The sequence below is a fragment of the Phascolarctos cinereus genome, unplaced genomic scaffold (genome assembly GCF_003287225.1).
Source record: "Phascolarctos cinereus isolate Bilbo 61053 unplaced genomic scaffold, phaCin_HiC Scaffold_9;HRSCAF=440, whole genome shotgun sequence".
Taxonomy (NCBI): domain Eukaryota; kingdom Metazoa; phylum Chordata; class Mammalia; order Diprotodontia; family Phascolarctidae; genus Phascolarctos; species Phascolarctos cinereus.
Genome location: NW_027556402.1, coordinates 9,938,576 through 9,963,944, shown reverse-complemented (window position 1 = coordinate 9,963,944; position 25,369 = coordinate 9,938,576). Strand labels below are relative to the sequence as shown.

The following is a 25,369-nucleotide window of genomic DNA, read 5'->3' as shown; positions in this document are numbered from 1 at the left end:
AGACCCTTGGGTTCTTGAAGGCTTTGTCATAAAACACAAGCTCTGGAGACTTCTGCCATGTTTGGGTCTCTGAGGATTGACTTAGCTAGCTTTGGAGAGGTAGTCACCAGGTTGACTACAAGATAATGGATTTTCTGGTCATAGGAACTCTATAAGACCCATGCACAATGTCATAAGAGGGCTGTGGTCTCTGTATCCCATACTCTCATACTGTTCCATCTGCCTTATATACTTCCTTAAAGCACACAAGAAGTGACTCTAAGTCACAGGGGAGATGCTTTCTGTGTTCCTCAGAGCATGAAAAAGGTGATATTAAGAAAAGAGCAGGCACACCCTTCTTTGTGTGTTTCCTTCACAAATTCTGTTAGCTTCTCTCATCTCTCTACTGTGCTAGCCTAATTGGACATTCATCCCCCTGGTGGACTCTGCTGTCTAGACAAACACCATTTCTGCTCTTTACATATGGCACCTCACCTCCCATTTCTGTAATTTTGCACAGGTCCCCTTCCATTCCTGGAACGACCTCCCTCCCCACCTCAGACCCAAGGAATCCTCCTTTTCCTTCAAGACTTTCTTCATGAAGCCTCTGCTGATCCATCTGGGACCCAAAGAATCCTCCTCTTTCTTCAAGACCTTCTTCATGAAGCCTCTGCTAATTCATCTGGGACCCAAGGAATCCTTCTCTTCCTTCAAGACCTTCTTCATGACGCCTCTGCTGATCCATCTGGGACCCAAAGAATCCTCCTCTTTCTTCAAGTTCCTCTTCATGAAGCCTCTGCTGATTCATCTGGGACCCAAGGAATCCTTCTCTTCCTTCAAGACCCTCTTCATGAAACCTCTGCTGATCCATCTTAGACACAAGGAATCCTCCTCTTCCTTCAAGACCCTCTTCATGAAGCCTCTGCTGATCTATCTTGGACCCAAGGAATCCTCCTCTTCCTTCAAGACCTTCTTCATGAAGCCTCTGCTGATCCATCTGGGACCCAAGGAATCCTTCTCTTCCTTCAAGACCTTCTTCATGAAGCCTCTGCTGATCCATTTCAGATCCAAGGAATCCTCCTCTTCCTTCAAGACCCTCTTCATGAAACCTCTGCTGATCCATCTTAGACCCAAGGAATTCTCCTCTTCCTTCAAGACCTTCTTCATGAAGCCTCTGCTGATTCATCTTAGACCCAAGGAATTCTCCTCTTCCTTCAAGACCTTCTTCATGAAGCCTCTGCTGATCCATCTGGGACCCAAGGCATCCTCCTCTTCCTTCAAGCACCTCTTCATGACGCCTCTGCTGATCCATCTGGGACCCAAGGAATCCTCCTCTTCCTTCAAGACCTTCTTCATGAAGCCTCTGCTGATCCCAACAACCAGCAGTCACCTCTTTCCCAAACTACGTTCTACTTAACAATGTATTTATTTGCTTCTATTTTCTTTAGATTGAATATAGATAGATGGACACATACATACTTATATATGTAATCACCTTGAAAGTAGAGACTGTTAGATTTACTGTCATTTGTACCCTCAGGGCCTAGGGTAATGCCTGCATATTCCATGCACTTAATAAATTTTTGCTGATTGATATCACTGCTCCTGCATGGGCTACAGCTACAGTTACTAGAGATTCAGGAAAGAAAGGTCTTATCTCCTAAGTCCTTGACCCCATCAAATGGTTCATCATCAGAAACTGATAGGATTTTGTTGGTGGAAAGGACATGAAAGAAGAGGCCTCACCCTCAGCTTTGCCACTGTGTCCTAAGGACCCTAGGCCCTTTCCATCTGACTTATAGCTGAACCCTTCCCTATGTGTTATCTCCTACAATGGAATATGAGCTCGGAGAGCAGGGACTAGAAAGAGTTTAATAAATGCTTTATTCTTCCCTTTATTCAAGGATAAATAAGGAGACAAGGGTTAGGTGGAAAGGTCTATCTCAAGCCAGAAGCTGGAGGGATAGTCTGACATCATGGATTATGGCCTATTATACTCATTAAGAATTGCACTCTCCTACTTTAGCACTAATATGGGGATAGGGCAGTCAGGTGGATTTGGAACTGGTTGGATGCCAGACCCAGATTAGTCATTAATGCTCTTATACCTCCATGCTTCAGGGATTGGGACTTGGCTCTGTGCTGTTTAACATTTTAATCAACAATTCAGATAAAGGCATGATGGCCCAGTCACCAGATGGGCAAATGACATAAGGTTGGGAGAGACAGATAATGTGTTTGAGGCCAAAAAGATCTTGGTAGGCTAGAATGTTGAGTCAAATGTAATTAGTCTAAATCTAACACGGATAAATGTAAAATCCTATATAGGTTCAAAAAGTCAACTTCATAAATACAGGGGAGGAATATCTAGATGGCAATTTGCTTAAAGAAAATGTGGAGGCTTTAGTGGATTTCCAGATCAATGCTTGAAAAGGAGAGTAAGAGAGTCATAATGATGAAGATGATGGAGGAGACATTCCCATGGTCCTCAGTCCTGGTCAGAACACATCTGGAAAATGGTGTTCAATTCTAGGTACTGCATTTTAGAAAAGCCACTGATGAGCTTGAGGTTATCCAGACTAGACCTAGTAGAAGAGAGAAGGGATTCGAGATCATGCCATTTAAGACTGGCTAAGAGAATTGAGGGTATTTAGTCTAGAGAAGAAAAGACTTGGGTAGGGAGGGTATGGTAGGAATGTCTTCAGCATTTGAAGGACTGTCATGAGGAAGACAGAAAGGGATGGGGAGGGAAGGGAATAAGCAGAGGGAGTGACTTATCTTGCATAGCAATGGCGAGGGAAGCACAGTGGGTGGAAGTTGTACAGGGTCAGACTCATCTTTTTGTTGGCAACTATTCCTATAAACATAATCCTCTAGAGTTACAGGTTTCAAAGCAACCTCTCAAGTCAATCCATCAACCAACAAGCATTTATTAAGCACCTACTGTGTGCTAGTCACTGTACTAAGTGCTGGGGATGGAGGGAAGATGGGAAATTCTTTATGAAGGAAGAGAAAAAGCAAGAGGCAACATGTTGTAGTTCAGATTTTATCTCTAATATTGATATCATTACTAATATTTAATATTAACTGCTTTGTGCCTCAGTTTCCTTATCTGTACAGGACACTTGGAGATGGTCCTTTCTAGGTCTAAATCTGTGATTCTTTCTCTTACTTTCACCAATCAGGTATCCATGGGCAAGTCATTGAACCTGTTTGTTTTAAGCACTCAGATGCTTTGTTAAGTGACAAAAGAAAAAAAAATGTCCAAAAGATATTCTTAAATCAAGAAGCGAGAACATCCACTGATTCCAGAAAGTATTCTAGGGAAGCCCTTTGAAACTCTAAAACTGATTCTGGAGTCAGAAGATCTGAATTCAAATCCAGCCTAAGATACTTAGTGAGTGACCCTGGACAAATCACTTAACCTCTGTCAGTCTTAGTTTCCTCAACTGTAAAATATGGATAATAACAGCATCCACCTCCCAAGGTTGTAAAGTGTTTAGCACAGTGCCTGGCATACAGTAGGCGCTAACTCAGTGGATGTCTTCTTCCCCATTCCCTAATTAGATAGATTGCTAAATGCACTGGTGGGAGTAGATGCCATACTAGGAGTTCCTTGCACCAATGAAATCAAAGATGCATAGGCAGGAAGAAAAAAGATAAGCAAAGGTGAAGGACTCCCTCACCAGGCAAAGCTCAAGCCAAGAGTTTGTCCATCAGCATTAATCATGCATAAAGGTCCAGGTGGGTTTCCAGCCCATTCATCCCTCTTTAGAGTGGTTCTCGCATGAAAGCACAGAGCCTGTGTCATGAGAAAAGGCATCTGGTCCTGCTGATCTCTGGCCCTCTGTCCGTAAGGCAATTTTGTTCACCTCAGGAAACCACACTCTGCTCAATGGAAATCCTTTAGAGTGTGTTTGTCTGGCTAAGACTGTATCTTTGTCATGACATTGTGTGTGTGTGTGTGTTTGTCTGTGTGGATGTATACACGTGTGTAGGAGTATGTGTGTGCTCTGTGTTGGGGGGGTATGTGTATTTATGTGTACGCATGATATTTGTGGTGTGTGTGTATGTGTGTGTTTGTGGTATTTGAGATGCACAAAAAAGGGGACCTTAGAGAGTCCAACCTGTTCTTCTCAGAGGAGGAAAATGGTCATATGCCTTGGATCCAGCTAAAGTCCCCATCTATATACTCAATTATTAATCATTTACCAAGTGCCTTCTACGTGCCAGGCTCTGGGCATAAAAAGACACAAATGAAATATTCCCTGCTCTCAAGGCAATGAATGTTCCCTGCTCTCCCTTCCACTAAGGGAGATTATACATAATAAAGAATATATCATACATACACAAAAGAAAATTTTAAAGTATTCTTTGGGGAAAAGAGGAAGTCAAGGCAGTGTGTAATCATTATTCACCGACTATGTGCTAGGCACTGTCCTAAGTGCTGAGGGTACAGAGAAAGTCCCTGTTTTCAAGGAGCTCACAGTCTAACAGGGAGATAAAATGCAAACAGCTACACATAAAAAAGTTATATTCAGGATAAACTGGAAATAATCAACAGAAATCAGGCACCAGCATTAAGGAGGAGCTTCCCTGACAATAGGGGTCAGCGAGCTACGGTTTGTGGTCAAATCCTGCCCACTGCCTATTTCTGTATGACCTGTGAACTAGAAGAATGGGTTCTACATTTAAAAATAAAAATAAATAAAGCCCATGGATTGTGATTTGTAATGCCTGCTATACGGAGGCAGCAATGTTAGCTGGGACATGTAGGAAGCCAGAGAGGCGAGGAGATGGACATGAGGAAGGAAAGCATTCCAAGTGTGAAGAACAGCCATGAAAAGGCTTAATGAAGAAGCTATCATTTTAGGAGAGTTTCTGAAGGAAACAAGAGATTCTAAGAGATGGAGTGGGGATGGGAAGTTAAGTTGGAGAGAGAAAATGAAGTTTTATGTGAAAATGTACATGGCTTGTGAACCCTAAAGCAAAGATTTAGGCTCAAATAAAGGTATGTTGGGCTGCATCCCCCAGAACAATAGTAATGGTTGGCATTATTATTGTTGTTCTGAGAGAGGAGGCCAACAAAACTTTATTTGGTGCCTAATAGGTATGAGGAATCATGTCAGGCGGTAACAGGACAAAACAGGTCGGGGAGGTTCTTGGAGAGGAAATCACCATCTTGGAATGTTCTCAATCTTTCAATGGGCTGGGTATCAAACAAGACATGTACCAAGAGACAGGGAGGGCCGCCACATGGGGAAAGGGGCAGCAGGGCGTGGATATTTTTACCATATCAGTTCTGTTTAGTTGAGGCATCCATTAGCTTTTTGGGGGCAGACTTTCTTCTATTCAGTTCAGAGGAGAGCTGAAAATCACGCCAAGTTATATGGCTCACCAGGTATACTATTTTAGAGCCAGGTGGCGGTCTTAAAAATCATCTGTTTAAACCATGCCTTTTTACAGAGCAGGAAACTGAAGCTGAGAGAGAAGAAACGGCACACTGAGGTCACACAGCTATAGCCAAGAGGAGAATCCAGGCTCCGGTGTCCCATATGTATACTCTCCAGACGTGACCTTCAGGTATAAAAGTGAATTCTCCCAGAAAATCTATCAGTAAACACAACAGCTGGCCGTTACAAAGTGTTTTAAAGTTTGCAAAGCATTTTACATATCGTAATTTTATTTGGTCCTTACAACAACCCTGAGAGGTAGGTTTCACATGGGAGAAAAGTGATCTGTCCAGGGTACCACAGCAAGGAAGAATCTGAGGGCAGCTAGGTGGTCCAGTGAATAGAGCTTTGAGCCTGGAGTTAGGAAAACTCTTCCTGAGTTCAAATCCAGCCTCAGACACTTACTAACTGGGTGACCCTGGGCAAGTCACTTCACCCTGTTTGCCTCAGTTTCCTCATCTGTAAAATGAGCTGGAGAAGGAAACTCCAGTTTCTCTGCTAAGAAAACCCCAGATGGGGTCAGGAAGAGTCAGATGTGACTGAAATGACTGAACGACAACACCGAAGTATCTGAGACAGGACGCAGACTCAGGTCTTCTTGCACTCTTTCCCCTCAGCCACCTAGCTATAACGGTCAGTTTCCCCTCGTGAAGTATTTCAACAAAGGCTGACCCCCTGTTTGGTAAGCTGCAGAGAGGGATTCTTTTTCTGGTGCTGGAGCAGATACGGGCCTCTGAGACACCTCCTAGCTTCAAGATTCACTGTTTCTGTGAATGCTAGCAGCCAGCAGTCAGCTCTTAACCACCACTACCACAGGGTGGCTACTATTGGGCTGTTCCTGCCTCCTGCTTCATGTGGGCTCTGCCTGGCCCCTCCTAGGGCTGTCCTGCCTCTGGAGAGGAAGGAGAATCAGACTCCATGTACACTCTCCATATGTGACCTTTAGGTATAAAAGTGAATTCTCCTAGAAAATCTCAGCAAGTTTCAGAAAAAAGGAAAAGTTATCTGCTCTGATCAAATAGAAATCACCCACCTGCTAGATCAAGAAGCCATTGGATCTGATAATGTTGGGCATTCTAGCTGAATGTAAAGAAAGTACTGTTGGAGTTTATAGTTAACTGTGTTCCTTCCTCCCCAGCCCCTACACTGGACTGTGGGTTCCATGAGGGCACAGGCTGGCCGCTGTCGAAACTCTTACCTCCGTTGGTGTCCAACCAAGGGCCTGGCATTCAGTGCCTAATAAATGTATGTTGAATGAAGGTATGTTTAGTCTGGAGAAGTGAAGGCTTAGGAGAAAATTGCAAGCTGTCTTCAAGTACTGAAGGGCAGTCAAGATAGCAGAAGGAATAGACTTGTAATGCCTGGCCCCAGAACTAGGGGGATAGTTAGATGTTGCAAAGAGAGACTTCCTAACAATTAGAACTGTCCCAGAGTGAAACGGGCTCCCCTTGAGAGGTGATTAGTTCCCCGGCTTTGGAGGTCTTTAGGCAGAGCCCGTGTTGAGAATGGGAGAGAGAAGGCTCTTTTACCAGGTAGATGTTATACCAGGTCTTTGGAATCCCTCCCTTTCAAACTCTGAGATTTGGACCTTGGGTGAATGGATGAAGGGATGACTGACTGACTGACTGACTGACTGACCAAATGAATGAAGTACACGGTGGATCTCTCAGTGGGCGCTCTAGGTTTTCACTGATTCCTGGCTCTCAAAGACATAACTAGTGTGAACCAGTAATTTTCTGCCTAAAACAACTTTTAAGAGGGTTTCTTCACGTCTGAATTCTAGGAAGGGGAAAGCAGAGGCTTGCCTAATTGAACATAATTCTTGCTTTTAAATCCAAACCACTCCTCAAGCATTCTTTTTAGGTGAATAAAGATATGTCAAGGGGCTACTTCTGCTCCCATTTGCAACTGCCAAAAGAATGTCTTGTACGGGTGCCAAGAAGCCGCTTGAACACTGAAGGCTTTTGAAATTGTATTTTACAAAGGAATTTGTAGCCCAGGAGCAAGGGAAGGACAGTCTGCAAATATTCTGGCTTCTGGGTGACTGACGTGGGCTGGGAAATGGAACCACCTAGCTATGGAGCTGGAAGCACAGGAAGAAGCCGCTGTTTCATGGGTTGGGATGGATGATGACTTTGGTGAAACCGGAAAAGGAAAGAGAATGAAGGGCTGGCCTTCAAAATATCTTTATTAGTAGTAGCATTAGTGTTATTTGGTGGGGGTGTCCTAGACTTGTGATTTCACTGATGGGGCAGGCAGAGTGGTATCATCATCGTCACCACCATCACCACTGTCTTAGCACCGTCATCCCTAGCACCTATTATGCGTCAGGTGCTATGCTGAGCTTTCCAAATATTAGATCTGGATGGAGAGGACTTAGGTCCAAATCTGAGCTCTTTGTGTGATCCTGACCCGGCGGGCCTCAGTTTCCTCATCTATAAAATGCCAAGGTTGAACTAGATGCCTCGTAATGTCTCCTGAGCTGTAATTCTATCAACTCATGGAATTCTAGACCTTTCCTCTACCAAAAGAGAATTGTAACTTAGAGTCTCTGAAAACTGCCTGGGACACTGAAACATATGATCTGCCTACGGTTATTTAGCTAGTACATGTCATCAGGCCAGCTTTCTGTGTATTATCCCATCCTGCGTCTCACATTTACTATTACATAATTCATATTATAGAATTTATTTAAGGGTGCCTCTCCTATCTCCTATTACAGAATGAACATTAAAGCATTAATTTGTTTAAGGGGACAAACATCCACCGGCCTTGTTTCTGGAAAAAGAGGCTGATCTGTGTGTGCCCACGCATCATGGTATGGCTGGATTTGTTCAGTTTAATTTTGACAATCCACCACAGTCAATCCATCCCTCGCTGCTTTGCCAGCTAGTTATCTGTGTTTCTACTGCCTAGCAGAATCATGTCAAAATAAAGCCCCTCACCGATACAGATTGCAACCCATCACTGACTTGTCATCTTAGAGACTCAACAGAGCTTTAGAGGGGGAAAATGATTCACCCATGGTCACACAGCTAGCAAGTTTCAGAAATGGGACTGAAACACAAGGTCTTTCTGTTTTTTAGGCCAGTCCTGTAGTCATCCATTCTGCCTATATTTATACGAATTTAAGAAAAGTCTAGTGAGTGTGACATGGTTACTTTTGAAAACATTTCACAGGTAGGGTTTTGGCAAGATGAGGTCACCTTGGGGCTCAGCTTTATTGCCTTTTTTGGGGTTCTGAGACAGAGAAAGTGAGACAGAGAGAGAGAGAGAGAGAGAGAGAGAGAGAGAGAGAGAGAGAGAGAGAGAGAGAGATTCACCAGACAGCAAATAAATACCCAATGGGCTTTGCCAAACACAGAGACAAAAAGGAGACTTTGACACAGCATAGCCCCTGCTTTCCAACGGGAGAAGACAAAGGCACAGAGAACTACCACAGAAAGTGAAGAATGATGGATGCTTCTGTTCTCCGATCTATCTGTGATCTCCAAACATTCTCTCCACTACGCCCAGCCCAGACATGCTTGCCCAGCTTGGGAGATGGTAATCCTCTGTGTCCTCCTAGCAATCAGTCAGAGCATCCTTCAAGGCTCTCCCATGTTCCACCTCCTCCAAGAAGCCCTTCCCGAGCCCCTTAGTTGTTAGTACTCTCTCCCTACTCAAACGGCCAAGTGCCCTTCCCGAGCCCCTTAGTTGTTAGTACTCTCTCCCTACTCAAACGGCCAAGTGTTTATTTATTTATCTGGACACACGCTGACTCCCTCTAGTAGAAGGTGAGGTCTTTGGGGGAAGGGACAGCTTTTCACTTCGTCTTTGCACCTCCTGCGTCTAGCATGGTGCCCCGCACAAAGTCTGAGTCGAACAGATTCTTGCTAGATCAGACAGAATCTAGATAGAACCATCACACCAGTGTAGAGATGAAGAAACTTCATCCTGGTCAGGCAAAAATGGCGTGCCCCAAGTTACACAGCAAGGTTGTTATCAATCGCTAAACGTTCATTCAGCCCCTACTGTGTGCCAGGCACTGTGCTAAGTAAGGACTAAGCAATTTCCTCAAGGGGACAGCTATTCCATGGGACACACTGGTCTTTTGGCAGGTGAGGACGAGGAAATGGAGGACATGGTGGAGGCAGTGGGGGGAGTGAACTGCTTAGAAGGGAGGAAAGAAACGGTCTGGTAGGATGGAGAGATGTGCATCCCACAGGCCTGCGTCCCCAGTGGCTCCAGAGGAGGGCTTGTGTCTCGTGTCACAGAGCGCTTGAGCGGTCTGGGGAAGCTGCAGACCCCTTCTCAGAACAGAGTTTTCGAGTACATCAAATAAAAGCCACAAGGATTAGCCAGGAAAACAACAATATAGAAATAAAGTTGTCAAAAATATTAAGAATTCCACATTCATAGGCCTCCTGAAGTCGACCCACAGATACTAGCTTAAGAAGGCCCTGAAAGATCTTGATTAGGGACTCAGATTTAGAGTTGGAAGGAAAGGCCAAACTCTTGCTTTATATCTGAAGCCCTGAGGCCCAGAGAGGTTAATAGACTTGCCCAATGTCACACAGCTAGTTAGCAGTGAAGCCAGACTATGATCCCAGGTCCTCCAACTACACATTAGTCAGTGTCAGAAGATCTGAATCTCGGGCTGGCCACTCACTCCCTGTCAGATCCTGGGTGCCAGACTTCAGCTCCATCGGCCTCTTATAAAAGGAGGGGCCTGGATAAGAGGCCCTTGTCTGCTTTTGGTCTCTGAACTTCACATTCTAAGGCTACAGAGGTCCTGAGATACCCCAGCCAGGGACCACCTTTGCGGGGGCTGGCCAAATGCTATCTGGACCAGCCACGAGGAGGAGGAACAGGACGGAAGAGCCCAGGAGACCTGGCCTGTCTCTTCAGAGCTCTGGCGGAGTTTCCATCACTGGTGGCTAGAGTTCTGCAGTCCATCAGCCAGCATCCAGCATCGTTCTCTGTTCTGGTTCACACCCCCCAGGAGCCAGAACCTGGCAGTGAGTCAGCCCCAGCAGGCAGGCATGATGGCACAGGATGTTCCTGAGGATGCTTCTCCTTGACATAAACCCCTCATTGATGAGAGATCTCATGTAATCAGAATTATGATCGCCGTGTTACCAGCCTCAGCCCAGTAGCATCTGCTCACTCACCATTATCTGTTGCATAAAAGGGAACAGGGCATGTGTGTGTGTGTGTGTGTGTGTGTGTGTGTGTGTGTGTGTGTGTGTGTGTGTGTGTGTGCGCGTGCGTGTGCGCATGTGTGTGTGTGTGTCAACAGTCCTTTGTGTTACGGGCTGGAGGAATCAGCACTCAGAGGTGGAATGGACACAGCCTTAGGTTACCTACCGATGTCCCTGGAAACAACAAGGCTGTGCCACCCTGGTCTCAGAGACTAAGCAGGGTCGGGCATCCTTAGTACTTGGATGGGAGACTGCCTAGAGTGGGGAAGAGCTCTCAAACTTTCTTGAAAGTTTTTCATGTGTAAAATGGGTATCATATCACTTGCCTTCACAATGAATGGGGAAGGAGGTGGAGGAAGGGAGAGAATTTGGAACTTAAAATGAATGTTAAAAAAATAAAATATTTTGGCAACCAAAGTCTTTTTTTCTTAAATTTAATTTAATTTCTGAGCTATCAGTTCCCTATCTGGAGGTGAAGAGCATTTTTCATCATGAATCCTTGGGAATGTGGCTGGTCATTGTGTTGATCGGAGTTATGAAGTCTTTCAGAATTGATTATCTTGACAATATCATCATCATTGTATAAACTGTTCTGGTTCTGCTCACTTCACTTTGCATCAGTTCATATAAGTTGTCCCAGGTTTTTCTGAAAGCATACTGCTCGTCATTTCTTATAGCACAATAGTATTCCATCAAAATCACATACCACAACTTGTTCAGTTCTGCTATTCCCCAAATTTCCAATCCTTTGCCATTACAAAACTACTAACACTTTTTGTACATATAGTTCATTTTCCTTTTTCTTTGATCTCTCTGAGATACAGACCTAGTAGTATATATATATGTATATGGGCATGTATGTACATACATACTATATATACATACCATATGTATGTGTGCATGCATGCTATATATATATATATATATGTGTGTGACATATATACGTGACATATATACATGACAGATACACGCACACATATATGTTTCAGCAGTATTGCTGGGTCAAAGAAGGAATGTACAGTTTTAGAGCTCTTTGGACATAGTTCCAAATTATTCTCCAGAATGGTTGGACCAGTTCACAACTCCACCAGTAATGGATCAGAGTACCTATTTTTCCACATTCCCTCCAGCATCTGTCATTTTCCTTTTCTGTCATGTTAACCACTGGGATAGGTGTGAGGTGGTAACTTCGGAGTTGGTTTCATTTGCATTTCTTCAATTGTTAGTGATTTAGAACATTTTTTCATATAGCTATGGATAGCTTGGATTTCTTCCTCTGAAAACTGCCTGTTCATAGCCTTTGACCATTTATTGACTAGGGAATGGCTCCTCTTTTTATAAATTCGAATCAGTCTAATCATATCTTATAGATGAGACCTTTATCAGAGAAATTTGCTACAAAGATTTTTCCCCCAGTCTCCTGCTTCTCTTCTAATTTTAAGTACATTGGCTTAAGTACATGTGCAAAAACTTAATCAGGCAGCTAGGCGATACATAGATAAGAGTGCTGGGTCCAGAGTCAAGATCTGAGTTCAAATCCAGCCTCAGACACTAACTAGCTGTGTGAAGCTGGACAAGTTATTTCACTTTTGTCTGCCTCAGTTTCTTCAACTGTAAAATGGGGATAATAATATCAACTATCTCCCAGAGTTGTTGTGAAAATCAAATCAAATATCTGTGAATCACTTAGTACAATGCCTAGTATGCAGTAGGCACTTAATAAATGCTTATTGCATTCCCTTCCCCTAATCAAAACTCTTTATTTTACCTCCTGTGAAACTGTCTGCCTCTGGTTTGGTCGTGAACTCTTCCCATATCCCCAGACCTGACAGATAATTCTTCCCTGCCCCCCCCATCTGCTTACGAAATCACCTTTTACATCTAAATCACACGCCCCCTTCGAGCTTCTCTCAGCACACAGCGTGAGACGTTGGCGTAAGCCTATTTTCCGCCTACTTTCCCGTTCTCCCAAAAGCTTTTGGGAGAAAAAACAGTGAGCTTTTGCCCAAATCACTAGGATCTTTGGGCTGATCAAACACTAGGTTATGGGGTTAATTTGCTGCCTCCTCTGTTCCATTACTCCCTATCTCTACTTCTTATCCAGAAACAAACCAGCTCCCATGTTTCCTCAGTCCATGGCACCCTTGGTACCTTGGGGATTTCTGCCGGGCGACCCTGGGCTAAAAGAGATATCCAACAATCCTATTTATTAAGTAGATTAGGTCAAAAATGTAAATGCCCTGCAACACGCTGGGGGTGTGATGCCTCCTCCTTTGGGGACCATACACCTAGAACACCAGGTACCGGAGGTTTATGCAGGCAGCCTGGCTCTAGAGTCAGAAAGCCTGGGTTCAAATCCTACCCCTGACCCCTAATACTAAGTGACCTTGGACAAGTGATTTCATTTTCCTGAGCCTCAGTCTCCTCCCCTTTAAAATAAGACAGTAGGACCAGAAGGCCTCTAGCATTAGGATCTATAGCTGATATTTGGTCTTCAGGCCCAGTCTCGGTTCTTCTTTGGCTGTACTGTCACGGAAAACAATGAATATCAACTCATAGGAGCCTTCAACCGACAGCAGCAGAACACTTTCAACAGGGAAGTGCAACTAATGTATTTCATTTTCCATTTCTCCTACTCTTCTTTACCCACAGCCCACTGGCATTGGTCCCAGCTGTGACTCGTACGCACACGCGTAGCTCTCTTTTTTCTGAAAGCTCCTGAGACAGTTCACAAACCAGACAGGGCAACTCCATGAAAGAGGAATGAATCAATGAAAGAATAAATAAATAAGTTATAGAACGAAATGACATTTGCTATTAACAATTATAAAAGCCAAAAAAAAAAATCTAAATGAAAGAAAACAAGGTTGCTCACCCAAAGAGAGTCATTGCTTTCCCCTGGAATGAATGTCATTCCTAACTACATGTCAATGGCCGCATGTTCTCCCATGAGCGAGGAACCACAATCCAGCAGAAGACGATCGCCAACCAAGGGAAGAGGGGGAATGGAGCAGAGAGGGATGGATGTTGTGCGTGCACTTCAAGCCCACTTGGCAGCTGACCCTCAGTGACAGCAACTCTACCCACATGGTGACACACTTATTTCCTTCTGGGATGTATTTTCCCCCATGGCATACAAGGGAGAATTTTCTGTGATATTCTTTGGGGATGAGAAGGACAAAGAGGCTAGCGGAATCTAAGTTTAGGGTTGGACACAAAGCAGATGGGGCAAAAATCAAACGAGGGCCTAAAGATAGTTAAAATAACAAACACCCTCTCCCCACAAACTTGTAAGGTTCAAACCGTACCCTTCTCCAGACCTTCCAGGAAGGTTCTCCTTCTATCAATCCCCAAGGGTAGAAAGGATTTTTGTAAATTACAGGCTGCACACCACCATCTTTTTTTTTTTTCACACCATCATTTCTAAAAACAGACAGGATGCCAGCAGCTTAAGCCCCATTGATCTTGCCAAATACACGTCCATGTAGCAAACAAAAAAATTAATTAAACCAACGTGCATACTATTTCTAATGTATAAAGACCCTATAGAAGTAGGCTGGGTTTTCAGCTGACTGATCATTTTATTCTGGTGGCAGTAGGTGAATCTAAGGAACGGTGATCTAAAAAATATCGTTGGGGCTGCTCATGGGCCCATGACAAGGTGAGAGGAGCCTTATTTTGTCCTAGCCTAGTATTTATAGCTGGTAAGTGTCTGCTGCTGAATTTGAACTCAGGTCTTCCAGCCTCCAGGTCCAGAGCGCTATCTACCTCACCACATATATTTTAGACTAAATAAGCTATGTAGCAAAGAAAAACTATCAAGTTGGTGGAAGGACTCTTAGCACCAAAAGGCATTTTGCCCTGAGTAAACGAGTCGATAAGCATGTATTAAGTACCTACTATGTGCCAGGCATTGTGTTATACTTCCAAATCAAGACTGGCCCTTGGCTGGATTTTCATTCTGCTTTGTCTTTCTATATACTGATAGCACATTACCTCAGAATGGGAAAGGCCCACAGAGATGGTGTTGAATGTTGTATCTTCCCTCCACGGATGTGGAACAGAGAGCAGAAATGGCCACATGGCCACAAGCCCCAGGGCAGAGCAAGTGAAGGGGTTTACTAAGCGGCCACTACCACCGCCACACGCTGAAGATACAAAAATTAAGAACAAAGCAGCCCTGCCCCCAAGAGGCTTCCAGTCTATGGACATTATATAAAGAATAAATACAACCTTTTGTTTTCTCATGGGGGGTGGCGTAACAACAATTAGGAGAAAGGGGAAAGGCATGAGTAGGACAAGAGAACTGAGCTGAATGAACCTTGAAGAATGAAGGATTATGCGGGACAGAGCCAAGGAGCAAACCACTCCAGGCAAAAGCAACATGTGGATTTGGAAGCTGGTGGGTTTCAGGTATCGGTATCACCATCACCACCATCACCACTATCACCATCATCAGCATCATCACCATCACCACCATCCCTTACATTTCTCAACACTTAAAAGGTTTAGAGAACACCCTCCCTCTGAAAATTACTCTGGACTTAAACGTATTTATTTATTCTGGACTTAAATTCCTCAACTTTATCAACATCCACGTTTCCTCTCAAGAGAATATAAGCATTGAAGGCAGTTAATGGCTTATTTAGAATTTCCAGTACTGGGCACAGTGCCTGGCACATAGTCAAATGCTTTCTGAATGAATAAATAAATAAGTGGGGCATCATTAAGGAAAATGTCAAAGTCAATACAGTCAGTGGTGACATCAAGACTAGAACCTCGTTCTTCCGCTCATCTCAGCAGACAATATTGCTTCTCTGCTGACTGTGTTTTCAAGAGAGACAAGATTTAGGTGAGACTAGACATTAGCATTACAGATTTAGAGTTAGAAGGGATATGAGAAGTCACCTAATCCAATCTTTTCTTTTTATGGATAAGGAAACTGAGGGCCTTAGAGGTTCAGGCACTTGCCAAAGACCTTACAGGCAGTTAGCAAGAGTCTGGATTTGAATCTAAGGCTTCTGATTCCAAACTCACTATTGTGTCTTCCTCAGCATCCCTCTGGTGTGGAGGTTTGCTGAAGTTCTCTCAAGTATGGGGTAGAATGGATTCCTCCTTCCTCTTCCACCTTTCTATAGCATGTGACTTCTCTGGTGTGGGTTCTCTGGGCGCACTCACACATACGTCTGTGACTTGACAGATTACGTTTGGAAACAACATGCCGCAAAGCTGCAATGGGTACATGCTGAAAGGCGGGCACTGGCAGATCTCCTTGGGACTGGGCATCCACACTGAACTTGGCATCAGTATGGAGAACCCCCAGAAGCAGGGGGCCTGGGGGGGGGCAAGGGGGAAGGGGGTGTGGGCAACAAGCTGTCTACGGTGTCTAAGGAAACCAGCCCAGGTCAGCAATGGAGCATGTCATCAGCAGTGCCATCACGCCCCTAAGTGACCTTTGCACTTCTAGGCTGGCCAAGATGGGGAGATCTGGTCTTTTTTTTTTTTAAGTGAAAAAAATTTTAAAAAGAACAAAGTAAAAAGAAAGCCACTGCATCCCCTCCAAAACATCGTCTTCACGTGGTCAGTGCGGTAATGATTCTCCGAATGCAGCTGGGCTGGCCCTCCAATAAGACAGGTCTGCCATCTTTGGCAGGCCTGGCAGGAGTGCTGAGAGCACCTTCAAGAACCCCGGGTGACCTCCGTTTAGTGAGGATACATCAGAGGAGGATGCAGGTGCAGGGATGGCTTCCCAACAGAGTAATTACAGAAAGCGTTTCCTTGGAGACTTTTCCCTCTGCATAATGGGCCACCCAGATGTCTCATCACCCCTCTTCTGGGACTGTCATGGATTTTTTCCATTACCTAATGTTTAACTTCCATTGAGGGATGTTCTTTCTTCTTCTCATGCTGTCCTTATAGTATATATTGTTCTCATGGTTGTCCTGCATCAGCTCATATAAATCTTCCCACATTTCTCTGAATTCCTCACATTCACCATTCTTATTGTACAGTAATATTCTGTTGTGTTGATTTAATCATTTCCCCAGTTGAGGGGCACCCACTTTGCTCCCAGACTATAGTTACCACAGACTTCTTACTATGTATATATTGGACCTTTGTAGACTGGAAGGGACAGTGTGGAACACTGTACAATGGAATGAGGCAGAAGACACGGGTTCGAGTCACATTTCTGACAATCACTATATGTGTGACTGTGGCCAAGTTACTTCCCCTCCCCAGGTCTCAGTTTACTCATTTGTAAAATTAGGGGGTTGGAGGAAGTAGATCTTTGACCCCACAGTCTTAGGACTTCTATGGGGTATCTGCCCTCAAGTAAGATCATTCACTTTTCTTGTATATTCTAAACTGATACACAGTTGGATCATTTCACAGCTCCACCCATAGCATATTAGCATACCTGTCTTCCCACAGGCCCTCCAGCCATGACTGTTCCCATTTTTTTCTTAATCATCTTTGCCAATTTGCCTGGTATGAGGTGAAACCTCAGGCTCAGTAGAGTAATTTCAAGTATCTTGGCAGTCAACCAGAAAGCCCCCAGCTATTTCCCCATGTTCATTTCCCAGGGAAGAGAAGGCTCAGCTTACCTCAGCCCCTGAGTAGGTATCTGTCTGACAAACGAGTTCTTCCAGGTCGACATCCGGACCAACTGGCTTAGAGGAAAACTGCAGCTTGAAGATCTCCCTCCTCGTGGCTGCATCAGGTAAGGGGACGTAGATGATCCGGTCAAATCTCCCAGGTCGCATCAAAGCCTGGAGGGGACAGAAGACAGGTCGAGCCTGTTAAGGATGGGAAGAGGACATTTTGGAATCTGGGGTTCTACGGAAAGGTGGGATGAAGGAGAGATCTGCTAGAAGATGTCAGAAGGCATGGTCCAGAGTACTGGACTTGGAGTCAGCAAGACCTTCGTACTGCCTAAGCACGTCTTGGCTGCGCGACCCTGGCCAAGTCACTTATCCTCTGAATCTCACTTTCTCCACCTGTTAAAGGGAGATAACAACAACACTTGCCTCTCAGGACTGTTGTGAGGAAAATTAAGATAAAGGACATAAGATGCACAGCAAAGTATAAAGCGCTACAGACATGACACCTATCATCATCGTCATTATTATTATTATCATTTTTATCATTATTAAAGGCAGGCCATGTGATAGGTTTTTTTAGATGCTTGATTTTATGCTTGTAAACAGTCTATAACTTAGATTTAAGAGAGCTACCTGAGTTTGAGAGAGGTTAAGTGGATTGTCCAATGGAAATCTCAATGTGACACTCCCTCTGCCGACATTAATCAGTAATCTGTAGTTTACAGCCTTCGTGTTGCCTAGAACAGTGAGAGGCTAAGTGACCTGCCCGAAGCCACACAGTCAGGGTGTGCTGGAGGTGAGACTTACACCTGGGCCTCTCTGCGTCCTTTATCCTCCACGGCAGGCTTCCTTTCAGACTGCTGCATCATCTTGTCAAAATAACAAACCAAGACCATGCATCCAAGTCACGTTTTTAATCCTTTACAAAAACCAAAGTTCAAATTCGGAGTTCAGTGGGTTTGGGTGATTATCAGTGATGGAGGTGAATACCTGTTCTTTCTCAGACACAAAGTCTGCAGTCACAGTGGCAACGAAACTTCAGATGTGGGTTTGTACTATAGTCATATAATCTGCCTTGGGTAGGAGAGCATTTCCACAGCCCGACCCTTTAATGGAACACTTAGCAGCGCTGAGCAGGTGGAAGGTGGCCAGCTGCACCCAGAGTCACTGGGTTTTTGTTGGAGGAAATGGCCCTCAGGGGGGCTTTGATCCAGTGGAAATTCACCCACATTCTAAAGGCAAAATGGTTGCATGTCTACAAACATTACATCTTCTGAGCTCACTCACTGTGCTGTTGCTCAGAGCTGAACTGCAAATAAAAGGAAGATGTATGCAGACTTTCAGCAATGTGGCAATGGCCTTCTAACTGGTCTCATTGTCCCAAGTCTCTACTCCCAATCATCCTTCACTCAGCTGCCAAAGTTATTTCTCAAAGGGCAGGGAAAGCTATGCGCCACTCCCCTGCTCAATAGACTCTGGTTCCTCTCAATGACCTCCACGACAAGCCACAAACCTGGTGTTTAGCGTTTACAACCTGGCCCTTTCCTATCATCATAGTCCATAACTACCCTCCATACGCTCTACAGTGGCTTTCACAGTCCATCCCCGTCCTAGCTCTCCTTCCTCACCTTTGCCTTCTAGCTTCCTTCACAATGTAGTTCAAAGCCCATCTTCTTCTACAGGAGTCTTCTCCTGGTCCCCCAGCTGCTAGCACCTCCCCTCTTGAGACTGCCTTCCATCCCTTCTCTATATACGCTGAATAGACCTGGTTATATCCATGGGGTCTTCTCCATCAGACTGGGAGCTCCCTGAAAGCGGGGCTCTTTTTGCCTTTCTTTGCATCCCTTGCACTTAGCACAGTGCCTGACACGTAGAAAGTGCTTTTTAAAATGCTTTTTGATGTGACTGATTCACATATGAAAAAAAGTCACCAGCTATTTTTTAGTTTCAAGTAATGTTGTCATGAAGATCTTTGAATGCAGCAACATAGTAGACAGAAATTAAATCCAACCTAATAGGAAGGGCAGAGTCAAGATGGTGGAGTAAATGGACAAACTGCTAAATGTTCCCCAAAATCTCTCATACAAAAGAATCAGAAAATACCAAACCAAATTCTAAGTAGCATGACCAAGAAAAGGGGCATAGAAAGTCATTTTTCTATCCCAGGGCAGCTTAGGAAGAAAAAAAGAGGGGTCTGCAGACACTGGGGTGGGGCTGGCTGGGAGCATGGGAAGTGGCATAAGCTGTGGGACTTGGGGGTGGCAGCAGCAATGGCGGAAGCCCTAGGAGTACCCAGTACCCAAGAATGACAAAGGGACTGGGATTCCCAGGGATGCCTAGGCTAGCACTGAATGCAGGACTGAGTGCCATTTAACAGCTCTATAACCTATTACACAGTTCTGGGTTGCAATTCCATGGCAGAAAAAAGCCACTGTGGTCTCAGGGGAGCAGGAGACCTACCTTGGTAAGGACTTGACTTGGGTTACGGACTAGAGCACAGACCAGGAGAGCAGAGACCAGATCTCTCCCCAGATCACACCACCTTGCAAGCACCAAAAATCTACCGGCCCCCAGATCAAGCTACAGAAGCTTAGCCAGCCATTCCTGCCAGAGATGATCAGAGCCCAATACTAACATAAAGTTCAGTCAAGAAATAGCTTGGGGAAAAAAGCAAAAAAAAAAAAAAGAACCCAATCATAAAAAAAGGATCTATGGTAACAGGGAAGATCAAGACAAAAAACTAGAAACAATGACTTAAAAACATTCACAAGTAAAGACACAAAGTAACAAGGCAGACTGGACATAAGCCCAACAAGAATTCCTAGAAGAGTTAATGAAAAGGATTTTTTAAAGAGAGCAAAAAAAAAATTACTCTAAAAATCAAATAAGAGCAGAAGAGGAAAAATTGGGAATAGAAATGAGAGCAATGTAAGAAAATTATGAAAAGAGAAATAACAGCTTGGGAAGAAAGGCACAAAAAAAATCTGAAGAAAATAACTCCTTAAAAAATCAGAATTGGCCAAATGGTAAAAGAGGTACAAAAAAACTGTGGAAGAAAAAAAAACTCCTTAAAAATCAGAATCGGTCAAGTAGAAGCTAATGATTCCATTAGACCTCAAGAAACAATAAAACAAAGTCCACGACTAAAGAAATAGAAGAAAACTTGAAATATCTCAGAGGGAAAAAAACCAAAAACTTGACCTGGAAAATAAATTGAGGAGAGATAATTTAAGAATTAATGGACTACTTGAAACTACCTGAAAGCCATGATAAAAAAAAAAAGACAAAACAGCCTAGACATCATCTTTCCAGAAATCATAAAGATAAACTGCCCAGATACCGTTGCCCAAAGGGCAAAGTTGAAATTGAAAGAACCTACCAATTGCCTCTTGAAAGAAATTTCAAAATGAAAACTCCAAGGAATATTATAGCCAAAATCTAAAGCTCCTAGGTTAAGAAGAAAATACTTCAAGCAACTAGAAAGAAATAATTCAAATACTGTTGAGCCATAGTCAGAATCACACAAGACTGAGCAGCTGCCATGCTAAAGAAGTAGAGGGCTTAGAATGTGATACCCATAATGCAAAAGAGCTAAGTCCAATGAAGAATAAACTACCTACTGGTGGAACTGTGAACTAGCCCAACTATTCTGGAGAGCGATCTGGAACTACACTCACAGGCTATAAAATTATGTATATCCTTTGACTCCAAAATATTACTACTAGGTCTATACTCCAAAGAGAGCAAAGAAAAAGGACCTATCAGGACAAGAATGTTTATAGAAGCTCATTTTGTGGTGGCAAAGAATTTGAAATTGAAGTGATGTCCATGAGTTGGGGAATGGCTGAAGAAGTTGTGCTACAGGATTGTGAGGAGGTACCACTGTGCTGTAAGAAACGATGAGCACGATGGTTTCAGAAAAACTTGGGAAGACTTATATGAACAATGATCCATCACAATTCTGAAGGACTCTTCTCCCTTCCCATGCCCTTTCTGAAGTAAATACTTTAAGTTTCAACTAATCAGTCAGTCAGCGAATTTCCTACTACATGTCACGTACCGTGATGGGAGCTGAGGACACAGATGTAAAAATGAAACGGTCCCTTCCCTGGAGGATCCCGTATTCCAAAAGAGGGATACAACAGAAGGAGGGCTCCAGGGGCCAAGGGAGGGAGTTTTAGTCTAGAGCATGAATTCTTAACCTGTTTTGTGTCACGGACCTCTTTGGCATTCTGGCAAAGCCTATGGATCCCTCCTCAGAGTAATGTTTGTAAATGCGTAAAATACAATTCACAGGAGAACATGAGAAACCAATTGTATAAAAAATACAGTCATTAAAATATTTTTGAAAATGAATTCACAAACCCTCGGTTAAAAACCTCTGATCTGGACAGTGACACGGATTGTGGGAAAAGGCAGTAGATTATGATGCCCTTTTAAGTAGCAGTGGTAGGTTTTAGGCAACAGAATGTTATTTTTTTTTTCTTAATCATACAAGAACTTTAATGGTGACAAGGATCCTCAAAACATCAACTCAGAAGAAAATAATGACTTGAAAATCTCTGCAAACAAAGCCTGAAAGAAAAATGCAAATTAGACACACGTCTAATAAGAATTCCTACAAAAGCTAAAGAAAAATTTTAGAAGGGCAAACAAAAATTATAAAAATCAAATAGGAGTGATAGAGTTCAAATGGGAGAAGAAATGCAAAAAAACTATGAAAAGAAAAATAACAGTTTGGGAGAAAAGGTACAAAGCCTCACTGAAAAATATAACTCCTTAAAAATTAGAATTGGTCAAGCAGAATCTAATGACTGTGAAACATCAAGAAGTAGTAAATAAAAGTCAAAAGACTGAAAAATAGAAGGAAGTGTGAAATGTCTCTTCATAAAAATGACGGACCTGAAAAACAGATCATAAAGAGATAATTTAAGAATTGTTGGACTACATGAAAGCTATGATCAAAAATAGAGCTTAGACATCAGATTTCAAGAAATTATAAAGGAAAACTGACCAGATATAAGTAAAAGGAACAGAGGGCAAAGTAGGTTTTAGTCCAATAGAGATGTGGGAAAGAGAAAGAGGCAACCACATGGCTCCAGGCCAGTTTTTGACCCCTTTCTCCCTACCTGGAAAAAAATCTTCCACACAAGGACCTTCAGAGACCCATCCCCTAGCCCCAGAATGCCAAAGAGGTCTATGACACAAAACAGGTTAAGAATTCATGGTCTAGACTAAAACTCCCTCCCTTGGCCACTGGAGCCCTCCTTCTATTGTATCCCTCTTTTGGAATATGGGATCCTCCAGGGAAGGGACCGTTTCATTTTTACATCTGTGTCCTCAGCTCCCATCACAGTACATGACATGTGGTAGGAAATTTGCTGACTGACTGATTAGTTGAAACTTAAAGTATTTACTTCAAAGAGGGCACAGGAAGGGAGAAGAAGAGGAAAGAAGGAGGGGAAGGGAAGGGAAGAGAAAGGAGCTAGAGTCTCAGAACCTCATAGTAGACTGTGAGGTCTGTGACAGCCAGAGCGATCTTTTGTCTTTCTTTGGATCCTCAGTTCTTAGCAATGTGCCTGGCACATAGTAGGTACTTAACAAGTGTTTATTGACTGACTAAAATGAGGTCTATAACTGTGAAGGATCAATAATTTGAAATAAAAAGAACTGGGTCTGACACCAACTGTGTGACCTTGGACATGTCACATAGGATCAAAGATCTCATGATAATACATGTCACACTTGTTTCAGGCTTTTTAGGAAAACCAAATGAGAAAACAGAGTACCAAAAAGAACAGTGAAAGGCAGCGTGGTTGTAATCAATAGAGCGGGTTTTGGAGTGACCCTGAATAAGTCATTGACCTCTCACTGCCCCCAGGCAATTCTCTCACACTATAAAGTGCCACCTGCTTCCTTACCCAGGAGTTTTCCAAACCAAGAAAAAAACAACCCCAGGTCCAGCCTCTATTCTTAGCCCCTTTTAACACATCTGGAAAAGTCCAGAAATTCTAGGGTATTTTTAAGCATCCTTTGCCAGGAGTGTGACTGTCTAGGAGGGTGGAACTTGGACACCACCTCCATTGTTTGCTTCAGGGAATACTGCTCAGCATGACGTCCAGGTTGTTTTTAAAGTCACAGCTGCCCATGGGCAACGCAGGGTGAATTACAGTCTGCTACAAATATGGCCTGGTGTGCCGGGCCGATGGCCAGCGAGGCTTTTTCCTGCCTGATCTTGTCAGTGAAAGTTCGGCTGAAAAAACAGTAGGAAAAGCAGCTTCCTTCCTGAGAAACCCCAATAGTGCTAACATCCTTCCTAAAGGTTCTTTAAAAAGACCGTTCTGGTCTATCCAAGCAGAGAAAAGCAGCGTGAGAGAGAAGACATCCCCCACCAGTGAAGGAGTCATCACATGCAAACTCCCAGGGGAGATACAGCCCAGCCTTCTCAAGCTCTTCTGTTTGATGGCTGGAAGGACTCAGGCATGGCGGCTTCAGAGCTCCCAACTCTAGTGGAAAGAGCAAGCCTTTTCTGGAATCTTCCTCTAGGCACAGGGAACCTTGGACATCCCAAGTGGGAGAAGTACCATCCGGGCAGAGCATCCCCCCCCAAGCCCAAGGAAATTCTCACCATGGCCCTCCAGGAAATCCCAGCACCTCCTACAAACTCTCATAAGGCACCCATTATAGGCCACACACCGTATGAAGTGCAAAGTCAAGAAACGGCAAAAGAAGGAGAGGAAGACCCACTCAACATGGTGAGCGGATGCTCCCCAGGGGACTTAAAGAAAGACTCGGATGGGACCTGTACCAATTCACCTCAGTTAAGCTCTTTGTAACTATCTGCCATTTTGAATTGTTAAACAGAGACAAGCTGAAGAGGCAATGGGACAAGGAGGCTGTAGGTTACCCCTGTAGATGTTAGAAGGAAGGGTCAACTGCTCAGTGACTTTGGGAATGTCGCCTGCCTACAGCCCCATACTAATGGAGGTTCAAGAATCAGAGTTTCACATTATTTAGGAAATCCTCTCTCCTCATAGAGGCAGGGTAGCGTAGTAGATGGAAAGCTGGCCTCGCTACCAGTAAAACCTGGGTTCAAGGCCCTTAATCTCTCAGGGCTCTATTCACTTTCTAAAATCAGAAACCGTGGAGAAGGTGCCCACTTGCGTTGACAATGGAATCCAGGTCCACTCCCTATCCCCACCCCCATCCTACTGAACAGATCGTGTGCGGCACTGCAGTTCCACTACTTGGTCAGGGCCTCAGGGCCTCAGTTTTCTCATCTGTGACACAACTCATGTTTAGGTGCTTAGGGAGACCATCTGCCTTGGTTTCACAGACAGGCTTTTCACTGAGCTGTCTCTAAGGTGCTTCCATGAGTAATGACTCCAGAGAATGCCATCTTTCAAAACACGGCACAGCCGGGTAATGCCTTCAGATGAGGCCGTTCGAGAGCCAAAGCCATCTGCTTCACTTTATGGCCCAAGCTATCAAATCGGGCCAGTCCAGCAATCTCCTCCCCTTAATGGAGCCAACAGTATGTATAACCAAAACTGAAATCTGTCAGAAGAGCCTGTAACTCACAGCTATGAGACAGAAGGAGGGAACTGCGGGCTCCCACGTGAGTGGGCTTATGGGCTTCCGGGGCACTGGGCACCACAGCATTTCCTGTGGTGGCAAAGCTCAAATACCACCACTTGAAACGACTAGCTGACTGACCTCTTTCTCACAGCTTATTATTCAACCACATCAAATAGCCAACACACCCAGAATGGCCTGGACTTCACAGGACATTTGCCAGATCTATGGCAGGGGAGATTGATGACTTCTGGGGCTTTTGCCATCGTGGAAGCCAGGATGACTTCCTTCTTTAGCAATGCAGTTGTCTCCTTCTTTCCAATAGCTCCTATCAGTCTGGGATGGGAGAAAATGGTAGTGGGTAGGTAGGGCTTTAGAAGAACCCACTGCTCATCCATAGATGATCATTGTTGACAAGGCATGACCAACATAGTAAGCTCTCATGGAAGACATGGTTTTGCAGAGAATATGGAACATGGCCAATGGCTGGCAATGGGCAACTCTGTCTTTGGGAAATCAGATTTCACAAGTATGCAGGCTAACAACAACGCTGTTAATTATAATGCTGATATGCCAG

The 25,369-nt window shown here is 44.0% G+C and overlaps 1 protein-coding gene across 3 annotated transcripts in view; it reads right to left on the bottom strand.

The window, feature by feature from the left end:
- Nucleotides 1-25,369, bottom strand: part of AFG2A (AAA ATPase AFG2A) — a 233,662-nt gene that overhangs the window by 35,443 nt on the left and 172,850 nt on the right. For 2 of the 3 annotated variants that reach the window (XM_021008252.2, XM_021008250.2), the window contains exon 15: nucleotides 17,221-17,385. In XM_021008252.2, the coding sequence (XP_020863911.1) occupies nucleotides 17,221-17,385 (165 nt within the window). Of the gene's footprint in view, nucleotides 1-17,220; nucleotides 17,386-25,369 lie in introns of those variants that run through there. The other variant, XM_021008256.2, reaches the window with a different exon arrangement.